The sequence below is a fragment of the Ictalurus punctatus genome, chromosome 4 (genome assembly GCF_001660625.3).
Source record: "Ictalurus punctatus breed USDA103 chromosome 4, Coco_2.0, whole genome shotgun sequence".
NCBI lineage: Eukaryota > Metazoa > Chordata > Actinopteri > Siluriformes > Ictaluridae > Ictalurus > Ictalurus punctatus.
This window is the reverse complement of record NC_071284.1, coordinates 32,923,806-32,938,546: the sequence shown is the minus strand read 5'-3', so window position 1 is coordinate 32,938,546 and position 14,741 is coordinate 32,923,806. Positions and strand designations below refer to the sequence as shown.

The 14,741-nt window shown below is 42.8% G+C and overlaps 1 protein-coding gene across 1 annotated transcript in view; it reads right to left on the bottom strand.

Moving 5' to 3' along the window:
- The window catches only part of kcnab1a (potassium voltage-gated channel subfamily A regulatory beta subunit 1a), a 100,388-nt gene extending 86,069 nt beyond the window's left edge, over nt 1-14,319 (bottom strand). The window contains exon 1 of the mRNA XM_047153431.2: nt 13,820-14,319. Within this exon, the coding sequence (XP_047009387.2) occupies nt 13,820-14,070 (251 nt within the window). The 5' untranslated portion in view covers nt 14,071-14,319. The remainder of the gene's footprint in view (nt 1-13,819) is intronic.
- Between the last annotated feature and the right edge of the window lie 422 nt (nt 14,320-14,741).

Here is a 14,741-nt window from a genome sequence, read left to right as displayed (position 1 = left end):
GGGCCCAATTTGGACATTTTCACTCAGGGGTGTGCTCTCTTTTGTTGGCAGCGGTTTAGACATTAACGACTGTGTGTCGAGTTATTTTGAGGGGACGGCAAATTTACACTGTTACACAAGCTGTACACTCACTACTTTACATTGTAGCAACGTGTCATTTCTTCAGTGCTGTCACATGAACAGATATCATCAAATATTTACACAAACGTGAGGGGTGTACTCACTTTTGTGAGATACTATAATGTCTTATAGTCATTCTAAATGCTGCTTTTTGATATGTTTTTATTATTTTGTTTACATGCTCAAATGAGCCACATTTAAAAGATTGAGTAGAAAATCATATATGAAGTTTTATTGCATCATAAACTAGAACAGCCAATCGTGTTCCAGTACGGACATGCAGGCCAGGAAAGACCGAATTTCTGATTTTTATATTCACAGAATTTCTGGAGAAGAATAAAAATGTCCTGGTTTGTGTGGATCTTTCTGTGTGTGTGTGTGTGTGTGTGTGTGTGGCACAATATGAAAGTCATAATATCTTAATCTGCTGTATATGAGAAAACGCTGTTTCTGAAAAGTCACTGCGCTTTGTGTGCGTTGTTCTTCTTATAACCACGGTTACAGCCCTGACCTTTGCTTTCTGAACAGCATGATAACACAATGCATAGTGTACACACACACACACACACACACACCACCTCATAACAAAGCCAAATAATTCTCCCAGCTTCCTTCACTTCCTCCCCCCTTTCCTATACACAAATAAAGCTAATAAAGCTTCAGCGACCTTTTCACTCCTTTTTGTCATTTTTTCTCTTTTTCTCTTTTGCTCAAATCTGTGTGTTTTTACCTTTCTTAAGGCTAAATAAAAGTCTGAGTGTAAATTCACCTCGCTCTGCCTCATATCGCTCGCAGAAACCAGAGTTTAAAGGTGGCACGACACAAGAACCCAATAAAGAGTGAGTGAAATTAGCACGGCGAATCAAGCGTTAAGCGCTTACACCACGGCGGAGGTGCCGATGTGTTCTCTGGAACAGCCGCTGTGACAGTAGTGCAGGTTTATTATTATTATTAATGCGCTTGTTCGAATACTTTATCGTTTCTGTAGTAACAGATCATTCACGGGGACTCGTACGGCTCCAAATAAACGCATTAGAAAGGCGCGTAATCGTTGATACGATCCTTACTTCTTTTTTTTTTTTTTATCCATCCATCTATCCATCCATTTTCCGTACCGCTTTACCTACACAGGCTCGCATGGGAGCCTGGAGCCTATCCCAGGGGACTCGGGGGACACCCTGGACGGGGTGCCAACCCATTACAGGGCACAATCACACACTACGGACAATTTGGAAATGGCGATCAGGTTACTGCGCGTGTCTTTGGACTGGGGGAGGAAACCGGAGTATGTGGAGGAAACCCCCGAAGCACGTGAACATGCAAACTCCTTGGACACACAGGACGGAGGCGGGATTCGAACCCCCAACCCCTGGAAGTGTGAGGCAAACGTGCATGTAGAAATGCTGCAGGTTAAACAGTCAGTGTTCCAGTGACGCCCATTAATCCCCTTACACACACACACACACTGACTAACTCCGTCCTCTCTAACCAACCCATCACTCACGCTCTTAATTTGATGAGTTCCAAATTCTCCAGTGTGTGTGTGTAGATTAAAAGACATGGCAGATGACTGATAGAGAAACAGACAGAAATGAAAGGGTATATATATAACGCCAGTGTAGGTTTAACCCGATCGAAACACTGCAGGCCCTCGAGCGTCTTCTGTTCCCTCACCGAGCCACACATCAATATCTGATCACTGACACTGTTAAACACACTCGCACACTCGCTCCGTTACAGCTCCACGCCGACGTATTGATCGCCGAAAGCGGCAAACTTATTTATCCCGATGATCAGCTGCTCCCTAGAAACGACCTCTCCTCAGGAATACAACACGACCGTCCTGTTTAAATCCCAATCCATTCCAGAGCTCCTGTAGACACCTTGTCGCCACAGCAAGAACCCTGGTATGCCGTGAAATATTCAGTGTAATGTTTACAGCGCTGTTCTGGATTCTGATCGGTTCTGAAGGTGTTTATTCGTTCTCTATGACGTGTCGTTCTTTGAAAATGAAAAGCTGTAATTATTGGCAAGTTGCTGTGGTATAATTATAATGTTGATGATAACGAGTCTTTATTGATCACGTATACAGTACAGCAGAGCGAAACTCTTTTCTACGCATTCCCCAGCATGTTAGGGAGTCGGGGTCAGACGTGATACAGCGCCCCCTGGAGCAGAGAGGGTTAAGGGCTTTGCTCAAGGGCCAAACGGCGGCAGCTTGGCGGCGCTGGGGCTCGAACCCCCGACCTTCTGATTAATAACCCAGAGCCTTAACCGCTAAATTATCTTCGAGATAGTAACAATAACTCCGCTTCATCACACCATCCCGTCACGTCCTTACATATCTATATATTACATATACTCTAAAACTCATGAGCTCTGGTTTCACCTCCTACACACACACACACACACACACACTATAATAAAATCACCACAGCGGAGCAATAATCTCAGTAGAGGAGCGTTCAATGGAGTTTATTGTTTCAAATGAACTGAAAGATTTTTTTATTATACAGATTACATCTCCAGCTTGCTCATTTCATCTGTGCAGTTTTATTTTTCCTTTCAATTAGTGCCGTTTTCTCACACACACACACACACACACACACACACACACACACACACACACACACCTAGTATACTTCTGAAAATGACGGAACATCTGCGAAACCTAACACATAAAGCTTGCTTACACACCTTTTTTGAGTGTATGAAAAACTGTAACCATGACAACGCTACCACCTACCTGGTACAAGATTACTAGCTGATATTATTATTATTATTATTATTATTATTATTATTATTATTATTATCATGATTGTTGTTGTTGCTAATGATAATAAAAATAATAATAATAATAATAATAATAATAATAATAATAATAATAATAATAATAATAATAATAATAACATGTGAGTACAATAGTCTCGATGCTATCTGCACTTTAACCCCGGATGCTGTGGTGTTGCTCGTGGCTCGTGGCTCTGTGACTGAAGTACATTAGTGTAATTATTGTAATTGGATGTAATGAAGAACACCTGTGCTCTGCTTCACCCCATCCTGCAGGATGTCATTGTGTGCTTTAACTGATTTTTAATTAGTCGATAGTGAAAGTCTGTGCGATTCCCACAGCCGCTGCAGGTAGAGACAGAGGACCTCCGTCATCACCTTCAAATCATGACGAGAGGCTTGAAACTTCATCCTTCACCCTCTCGGGTCCTCACGCTGCAGAGATCCGACTGAAGGACAGAAGTGGCTGAGGAAATCACATCACCCTGACACTCACTCAACTAACCATCTGGAACACACTTATTAACCTGTAATTGACTCTACAGCGCCGCCTGCTGGTCAACACACAGACGCGCGCACACACACACACACACACACACACACACAATAGGGCATGCTATAGATAGCAGATTTCTTTCTCTCTCTCTCTCTCTCTCTCTCTCTCTCTCTCTCTCTCTCTCTCTCTCTTTCTATCGCTCTCTCTCTTTACTGTCCTTTTCACTTATGAAATATGGAACCCAGGCACTGGTGTAAAAACATAATCTGGATTCTTTCTTTCTTTCTAAAGTATACACACAAAGTACAAAACACAATGAAGCCGAGTTTTAAGGGACAATAAAAGTCCTTAAAAGTCCATAAATATCAATAATGACCGAACTGAGATTTGAGAGAGACGACTTCCTGGTCCCTGGTTGCTAACGGTTACAGAGATGCTGCTGGTTTTAATGGTAATGTCAAACCGGTCCGTGACTGAATAATTCATTGTGTTTAAAACTCAATGCCACAGTCATATCTCTTTCTCCCTCTCTCTCTCTCTCTCTCTCTCTCACACACACACACACACACACACACACACACACATAACAGATAACATCTTCAGTGAGTGGCAGATGGGAATTCACTGAGGCTTCGGCTCAATTAGACACGTCAATGAATTTCACTTCCTCTCTCTTTCTCTCTTACACACACACACACACACACACACACACAACTGTACAGGTGTTGAATTCTTTTAAACTATTAACTTCAATAGAGAATTAAGAGGCTGGTGAAGAAAAGAGCGTTTATAGCTGCTGGAACTTCGTAACTGCTGTTTTCTCTAAAGCACATTTTTTTGAACACAGTAAAGTTTGCCTAGGATAGGGAACAGTGTGTAAAGTTTTTTTTTTTTCTTTTCTTTTCAAAACCACTCCATTAGACTAATTAGGGTTGGTTCTTTATAAAGGAACTGAGCTCATTTTGTGAAATCAATTGTCCCAGTGTTATTTTTAATCTGCCCTCATTGACCTGACCTCAGCTTTTTCCCCACTGATTGAGCTCATTATTCCCAGCCTGTACCAGGTGCTTTGCTTCATCAGCTTTATTTGCTTTATTTCTAAGATGAACCTATCGGGAAATGTAAAAGATTGAGTCAACATTACAGAACCAAACATGCCCCCCCCCCCCCCCCCCCCCCCCCCCCCCCAAAAAAAAAAAAAAAAAAAAAAACTTTTGTGTCAGACTGCCAGTCCTGAGGAACCTCGGCTCGGTCCTCTTCTCTGATTTCACATCTGATTAACTATTCACAGGAGACACCTGGAGATCTCTCATTAAACATTCAGCAGCTTTCCAAGATGAATAAATGATCCGAATGAGCGATTTGCCCCCCCAAAAAATAAATAAATAAATAAATAAATAAAGTATCACGCAGTGTGTTATGTTTCGGCGCTGAGGCAATGGATAACAGATCAGAGGCGGATTTACGAACGTTACCGTGCGTCCACGACGTCTAAATGCACACTTTAAGGCGACGTTTTAAAGAAACATTCGATCTGAGATGCACGTAATAGTTAGGTGTAGTTAGTGTTTAATAAGCATAAAGTACATGATTACAAATAATTTACGGTACATATTTTGTATATTGGATTTCAGAAATACATTGTAAGTCACTAGAATTGTATTTACAAGCAACACATGGTGTATACTCTGGCGTGTGTAGCCTAGTTTTATGTGAAAACACAGGAACTACTGTAAAACAACAACAACACCAACAACAACAACAACAAAAACAGATCTTAAGCTCTATTTGGACGACATTCGTTTCTCTTACTGACATCTGTAAAAACTTTTCTACTTGTTGAACTCTTGCATCTAACCGGAAAATGAATCAACACAGGAGGAGCGAGGTTCTACAGGTTGCTTTGTCAACGAACCCAGACGATTGCGTCACGAGTAGTCATGTGATCCTGTTTATTTATCTAGCATCATCTAATGGATGGGCTCCAGGTTCCCCGCAACACTGTAGGATAAGCGGTATAGAGAATGGAGGGATGGATGGAAGGATGAATGGAAGGAAGGATGAATAGATGGATGGAAGGACGGATGGACAGATGAATGAATGGATGGATGGATGGATGGAAGGATGGATGGATGGATGATGGAAGGATGGATAGATGGGTGGACGGATGGAAGGATTGACGGACAGATGGAAGGTCAGATGAACGGAAGGATGGATGGAAGGATAGATGGAAGGATGGACATATAGATGGAAGGATGGATGAATGGGAAGGATGGATGGATGGATGGATGGACGGATGGATGGATGGAAGGACGGATGGACGAACGGATGGAAGGATGGACAGACGGATAGATGGAAGGATGGATAAATGGAAGGATGGATAGATGGATGGATGAATGGATGGATGGATGGATGGAAGGATGAATGGATGATGGAAGGATGGATGGATGGATGGACGGATGGATGGAAGGACAGATAGATGGATGGACGGATGGAAGGATTGACGGACAGATGGAAGGACGGATGAACGGAAGGATGGAAGGATGGATGGATGGATGAATGGAAGGATGGAAGGACGGATGGACGGATAGATGGAAGGATGGACGGACGGATGGACGGATAGATGGAAGGATGGATGGACGGATGGAAGGACGGATGGATGGAAGGATGGACGGATGGATGGAAGGATGGATGGACAGATAGATGGAAGGATGGACGGACGGATGGAAGGACGGATGGAAGGACGGATGGACGGATAGATGGAAGGATGGATGGACGGACGGATGGACGGACGGATGGACGGAAGGATGGACGGACGGATGGAAGGATAGACGGACGGATGGATGGAAGGATGGATGGACGGACGGATGGAAGGACAGATAGATGGAAGGATGGATGGATGGATGGATGGGTGGAAGGATGGGTGGAAGGATGGATGGACGGACGGATGGAAGGACAGATAGATGGAAGGATGGATGGATGGATGGATGGGTGGATGGATGGGTGGAAGGATGGAAGGATGGATGGAAGGATGGACGGACGGATGGAAGGATAGACGGACGGATGGATGGAAGGATGGATGGACGGACGGATGGAAGGACAGATAGATGGAAGGATGGATGGATGGATGGATGGGTGGAAGGATGGGTGGAAGGATGGATGGACGGACGGATGGAAGGACAGATAGATGGAAGGATGGATGGATGGATGGATGGGTGGATGGATGGGTGGAAGGATGGAAGGATGGATGGAAGGATGGACGGACGGATGGAAGGATAGACGGACGGATGGATGGAAGGATGGATGGATGGACGGATGGATGGATGGACGGATAGGACGGATGGACGGACGGATGGAAGGACAGATAGATGGATGGATGGATGGATGGAAGGATGGATGGATGCATGGAAGGATGGATGGAAGGATGGACGGACGGATGGAAGGATGTACGGACGGATGGAAGGATGTACGGACGGATAGATGGAAGGATGGATGGAAGGATGGAAGGATGGATGGATGGATTGGAAGTCACAGTGATAAAATGTCACTAAATGTTTTATGATATTGTGGTGTATGTAAAGGACAAAACTGGTTTATATCCGAGGCTCACACGTTTTCTCATTGGTTTTATTTTCGTACTCCTGCGAAAAAGTTATACGAGTCTTACTGATCGAGCTACTGAGAGATTCCTGCGAAACAATCGGTTCACAATTTGGCAAGTACAGTAGATGCACGCACTAAGCGAGTAAATACTGTGAGGGACAGTGGTAAAATAATCCGACGCAGAGTTAGTCAGCAGGTAATTCGGCCTGACGGAGCAGAAATACAGCAACATCATCTCTCTCAATCTCAATCTCAATCTCTCGCTCCTCCCATATCTTTTCAAAACAATGCAGTTTGTCATGTTACCAAGAAACCAGAAAGCATCACGCATCAGTCTTCTCTCCTGAAGACTTTCCAGTGCTGGGAAACTTCTGTCTAACACGACCGTTAGAAAGCGCTGACATCCGCGACGCCTTCCGTCAACGTTAAATAAATGTCTCCTAACAAAAAAAAAAAAAAAAAAACATCACCACATCAAAAGTTATACATTTTATTTGTTAAACAAGTTTTTTTTTTAATTCTATTTATTATTAATCTTAGATTATTTAGAGCATCCTATGTACAACTCCGTATTCAAAAGAGAGCATTAATATTCATCACGTGACTTAACTACTAACACGTAACTACTCTGAGAGAACTTTCTCTGTAGAGAAATAATGACCAATCAGATTCGAGAACTCGACAGCACCGTGCTATAACGCAGAAAACGAATAAAAAGCATTTGACTACTTCTCTAAACATAGCTGCAATAAACGGCAGTGAAATGCAAACACACACACACACACACACACACACACACACACACACACACATGAATCTATACTAAGATAACAATATAGTACCAGAAATATCTGTATGTTCCTAGCTGGCAAAACACTGACAGACATATCACGTAAAATATCATTAAATCTAATCTAAAACCGTGAGATTGGACTCTAGAATGAGTTGTGTTTACAGTATCATCATAAATGATTGTCATTTAGCGTGTTCTTTTTTTTTTTTTTACGTCTGTTATAAACGTCGTGATTTCTTTTGACAGCGTACCACGATCTTCCACGGACGTCTCGACCAACAGGCCGGTACTGAAGCACCGGACCCCATTTAAAACAACGCAGTCGGACGAATCTGAACGGGTCACCTTTACTTAACGACACAGCAGAACCTCTTAAAGCTGGAATACTATCTGACATCCGATCCTGTCCGAGCGCGAATCGGCAAGCGCACGCGTGATCGCTTTAGCCTGCCGCTCTGGTTAAAGATAGAAGCGGGCCGGATGCTGAGCCGGCGCGCGACCGCGTAATCTCGTGAACGACAAAAAAAATAAGCCACGCTCATCACCGTCGTCATCGATCGCAACGGCAGCCACGACGATAAAACCCAATAACAGTAATCCTGCTATTTAACCTATTAGCACTCGACATTACTCTCTCTGGGAATGAACAAAGGATGCATGGAGGAAAACGAAATACGAATGAAGTCAGGAGAAGCCAGAGCATTCCCGCGGCCGACGGAAAAACAGCTATAAATCATTAGCGTGGCTTTATCCGTATAAGGGCTACGATCAGATGCTCATTAGGCTGCGAGGGCATGACGGATAGCACGCGCAGAGGCTTTACACTTTAAAAGGCTTGCTCTGGAGACTTTACGACCAAACATTAGCCTCCTTTACCAATCGACCAGCCAACTCCTGCTGGAGTCTGACCAGGAACCAGGAACTCTTTCACATCAGACGTGCCCACATGCAAACATTTTGACAGAGCTGAATGGACGTTTAGGAGTTCAAAAGTCGCCATAGAAATGTTTGGTATCTGCACTGATGTTCCATGATGCAACAGAGTGAGGTCGTTATGCTTAACATATCTGAGGTCATCGATCGCTTGCCTGGCATTCCAGTCTGCTGCGCGATGGCGTTTTGAGCCTCGGGTCATATGATGCGCCTGTTCACCGGGTCACATGACCTTCGCTGACCCTCACTCGACAAAATGTGTGCGTGTGTGGTTAATATAGGACGATATTGCACACACGCACACACTGCATGTCTCTACACTGCATGTTCACTATGAAGACCTGTCTCTGATTATTGTCGTTTCACAAATATCCTCTAATCTCGTTCTCGGAATCCCTCTCTTTCCTGTCACGGACGGTTCTTCTCAAAGTTTCCTATTTATATTCATTCCGTTGATGTCATCACCCAGATCCTAATCATAACCATAAGTAATGCCTTCAAACTGGCCTCGGATCAGTATAAAGGAGCGATGTTTACTGACGTTGACGTGTGTACACCAAAAGAGTCCTATTACATCACCAAATGGGCATGCATATGTGAACGTGTGCATGTATGTGTGTGTGTGTGTGTGTGTGTGTGTGTGTGCAAACATTCTCCCGCTTTGAGCCCCATAGGACAGCTGTGTCAGTCACACGGATACACAATCACAGAAAGCTACTGCTGAGAGTTAATAACTATAAAAATAGATTCCAACCTCATACACATCGATTCAGAGGGGTCATAAGGAGGTTATAATGCCTGTATGCATTAAAGATGTTGTAAATCCGGTCTAAACGCCATTTGAGATTTGAAAATATATGCAAAACTAAATTTCATGCAGAAAACCGTCAATCAAACCGCTTAGCCCTCATCACAAGATATAGAAGACAATATAATCGAATTCCTGCAAGCTAACGAGGCATTTCTTGTCCAGAAATAATCAATGTAAGCAGTGCACATCATCCTCCTTTATTCCAAAGTGGTGTCTTCGGCTTGGCGTACACTGTACGAAACAAAAACAGAGCGCGTCGTACCCTTAACATGTTACGGAATCTTTTTGTCCTCAGCTATGATCAACTACTAGATCTTGAATTTCAAAACAAAACCAAACAGTTTCCTGGACAGATGTGCAGTATTTCTTGCACATGTAGGGGCCTAAAGTTGTCTTTGGTACATGTGTGTCCCTCTAAGGAAGCCTTTGCAGGTTCATTGTAATCTGGAGCCACAAGATTTACCCTCGCATGCACCTAAAACAGCTACAACAAGGAAAAAACCTTAATGGTGCATTTAGTTAGCGAGTTAACTAGGAGACTGGTTATGCTAATTTTGTTTTTTTTTTTAAAGAAGATCGACAGATCTTGATGTAGCATTTCAATGTACAACTGACTCTGGTATACTGTGCATATGACAAATGACTTTGACTACGACTTTAGTGTTCGTTTCGCCATTTCCATAGGTTCAAATAATCAAAAGTGGACAGTTACTGTACAAGTACGTCAATCCGGAGAACATGCGAAAGAACTGGAATCTTTCAATCGAGCTCTGCCAGATCATCTAGGCTGACAACTGGTTCTGATTAAGCTCCTGTCCTGGAAATTGGCTTCCGTTTCTACAGCAACAACAACAAAAAAATCCTGCACCAAAAACCGTGCCGATGATTAGACACTTCTGATCATTCGAATAAAGCGCCTGTGGTTAACTAGATCATCATTAAAGTTGAAATCGGCACACTCTTTTATTTCTGTTTTGTAACTCTGGCAACCTTGAAAAATGAATCTTTTCTCCACATATCCAAATTTTAAAAGGAGCTGGGATCAGAGCGCACTGCCTCGGGAGTACATAGGGCTTTGCTTCAAGGATCTACTGTTGAGCTGGACACTAGCTAATCTTTCAATTCTCCATCCAAGCCCAGATGCCTGCATTATTCTACTCTTTCTCTCAATGGAGCTATGGACCACCGCCAACTGTTCTTTTATATTTCTGTTGCTATGGAGAAAAGCCTGAGTACGAGATACCCCCGACGCACTTCATGCCAATTGCCTCAGGATGTGTAACCCACATACCGGTTCAGAAGCCTAGAAACAGTCTGCTTGATATGATGAACCATGCAAAATACTACACATACTGCTACCAAGATAATAGAATTCAGCACAAACACGGTGAACCGATGGGGTCTTAATGAGTTTTAGAGGATGATGTAGTGGTTGGGGGGGTTTAACACCATGGGGAACAGTCTGCTAAAACTAGAACATTACCATGAGCTTTCCTTCTTCTCCTTCTCTCAATCAGACAAACAGAGAAATCAAGCCATGAGTGGATGAGAACAGAAAGAATCTGCTGCTAGAGTTCAACTCGAGATTCAAAGATTCGATCAACGGATCTTAAATTTCAAAGCAAAACCAAATGCTTTACTCCACACTCGGAAAAAAGTTCCATCCAGAAGCCAAAAGTTGTCTTCAAATCCTTACATGTTCTGTATAGAACCCTACACCAGGGTTTTGCTATCTGAAAACTAGAACCATTACTTCTCAAAAGAACACCCCCTTAGCCTAGTTCATTGTTTTATTACTTACAAAATCCTAGCATGCGGTACACTCTTAGAACAAAGGGTTCCTTAAGGGTTCTTTGGATAAATAGGTCCTTTGCCATGTACAGTGGGGGAAATAAGTATTGAATGCATCAACATTTTTTTTTCAGTAAATATATTTCCAATGAGGTTATTCACATGAAATTTTCACCAGACATCAGTATTAACTCAAGAAATCTGGAAATATAAAGAATCCACAACATTAAAGTCCATAAATAAAGTTATGCGTTATAAAGAGGAATGACACAGGAAAAAAGTATTGAACACGCTAAGAAAAAGGAGTTCTCCAAGGCAAGGTAAGGCAAGGAACCAGCTGAAATCCATAAGTAGTTAGAAAGGAATTATACCCCCTATAGGTGCAAATTAATATCAGATGGGTTTGTAAATTGATGGTCTATAAAAAGGCTTTTCGTTACCAAGGTGTCACACAATAAACATCTCATGATGGGTAAAAGCAAAGCGCTCACCCAAGACCTTCACAACCTTATTGTTGTGAAACATATCGATGGAATCGGATACAGACGTATTTCAAAACTTCTGAATCTTTCAGTAAGCACCATTGGGGCCGTTATCCACAAGTAGAAGCAACATCACTGTCATCAACCGGCCACGCACAGGAGCTCCTCGCAAGATTTCTGACCAGGGAGTCAGAAGAATAATCAGAAGAGGAGCCCAAGAGCCAAGGACCACTCGGAAAGAGCTCCAGAAACACTTGGAGGCAGCAGGTGCCATCGTCACATAGAAAACAATAGGCGATGCACTCCGCTGCTCACGCTCACCACGCAAGACTCCATTACTAAAGAAAAGGCATGTCGAAGTTCGTTTAAAATTTGCCACAAGTCATTTGGGCAAGCCTATGAACTACTGGGAGAGTGGAGTCTGGTCAGACGAGAGCGAAATTTAACTTTTTGGCTAACTACACACCATGTTTGGAGAAGAACTGGCACTGCACATCACCCTAAAAACACTACACCAACAGTGAAGTGTGGAGGTGAAGCATCATGGTGTGGGGCTGTTCTTCATCACATGGTACTGACAGACTTCATATAATTGAAGGAACGACGAGTGGAGCCCTTTACCAGGAGATTCTTGAGAAGAATCTGCTGCATCCACCAGGATGATGAAGATGAGACGTGGGTGGAGCTTCCAGCAGGACAACGATCCAAAACATACAGCAAAGGAAACTCTTAACTGGTTTCAGAGAAGAAAAAAAGCAAGGTGTTAGAACGGCCCAGCCAATCACCTGACTCGAGTCCAACTGAACAAGATTTAAAGACGATATGTTTAGAAGAACGGGCCAAAATCACACCTGAATACTGCGGCCCGTTAATTTCTTCATACAGAAATTAAATTGGGGAAATCTTTAAAAGTTATACTCTAGAACCCTACAAGAACAGAAGTTTTTGCTTGCATAAGTTTCAGAAAAGAGTTCGCTCAGAAACCATTCAAAAAGCTGGAACGGTTACTATCCAAAGAACCTTTGAGAACCCCCTTTTTTTTTCCCAATCTAGTCTGCTTGGATTAACTGGAGGTCAGTAACGGGGTTATACTTGGAACCCTTTGAATAGGAAAATGTAGTCGTTGACATAGAACATTTAAGGGGTTCCCCCCAGAAGAACAACTGAGATACAGAGTTAGATGGTGTGATAATATTATATTGTTACTGTTATATACTATATTAACATATCATGATACACTTTATAGGGATTAGGGTAACACTCTATTGTAGGGTTCTACATAGAACCCTTAAGTGTTCCACCAAAGGAACAACAAAAACCTTTTAATGTTCTAGGTTTACAGGTTCTTTGTAGAACTCTACAATTGGCAGCTTCTCTATTAGAAAGAGTACTGTGCAGAACCCTTTTAGGAAGCTATCCAAAAGGACCCTTGAGGACCCCCTTCTTCTAAACCTGAAACAAGCAACTGGGACTTCCCTACAACTTGTCTAATCTTCCATCCCTTACCTTCTTAAAAAATGTTTTTTTAATTAAATCTTCGATGCCCTATGATGGACTGGCGTCCCATCCAGAGTGTATTCCCATCTCATGCCCAGTGCTCCTCTGGATCCACCAGGACCCTGACCAGGAAAAAGCACTTACTGGAGATCAATGAATGAATGAATGTTGAAAAAGATATTGTAGTACAACTGTATCATGACAATGTCTTCAATGTGTATTGCAGTATGATCATTTTTTGTCATATTGCCCACCCATACAGAATTTATAAATAGGTAAATAAAAAACTAAATGCATAAATAAATAAATCTAAAACGCTAAAGGTTTTTTTTACTTTGTACTTCCAAGGAATCCCTAAATTCCCCATATCAGAAAGGGCTCTAAAGAGAACCCCATTAGGAGGATAAGCAACCTTTTATATTCCAAGAACCCTTAAAGAAACTTTTTTTCTTTCTAAAAGTGTACTAAAAAAAAAACAAGAGCACACAGAGCTGTGTACCTACCTGTACACCATGCCAGTCACGGCCGGTCCCGAGTCCTGAAGCGAGACGCTATGTGTGTTGAGGAACTCCTCCAGGTGTTTGAGCTCCAGGTGTGTGTTAGTCCTCAGTCCACCCCAGCACATGAACGGATAAGCCTTGTCCACGGAGTTGTCCCTGCTGATGCGAGTCTGTGCTCTGTCTCCACTCGCCTTGTGAATTCCTTTGGGCTTCAGGTTGGGGATTTCTGAGCAAGTTGCTTTGTATAAGTACATCTCTTGTAGTCTGCTCCTCTGAGGGTTCTACTTAAAGGTCCGGGAGACCCTTAAAATGTTCTACAGTGTCCCAGTGAGAGTCGGTTGTCCTCTGGATTGAATAGAATGAAATGGTTTTCCTCTGAGAAGTACAGAAACTACAGCACTGGTGTCTCTGTGTGTTTTGTTTGCTCCTGGGTTGATCGGCTTGGCTTGATTTCCCTCTCCAGTACACACCATGGGAATCTGGGACATTTTTCCCTCCCTCTCCCTCTCACTCCATCCATCCCTCCCCCTTCTCTATGTCTCTCCCACTCATGCTCCACCTCTCTTTCCTGGTCATTCGTCCTCGCATCCTTTCACTCATCCACTTTTGACATTATTCTTTCATCCCTTTTACACCATCTGGACCTGGGCCAAACATCGTGACCTTTCTGGAGCCTAGAGATATCTTCGGTTTGTCTCTCTGGAGAAAGCAGATGGCTTTGTTTTCAGAATTTTTTTTTTTACAGAAATGGTTCTGATTAGAACCCACTTATAATGGTAGAACTGTTTTGTAGTACACTTTTAAAAAAAAAAAATTAAAAACAGTTCCTCTGGGATTCCTTGGATCATTAATGGTTTTTACTTTACTGAAAGCGTTCCACATGGAACCCACACAGATAGGGAAACACTCGATTGTAGGTCCCGCA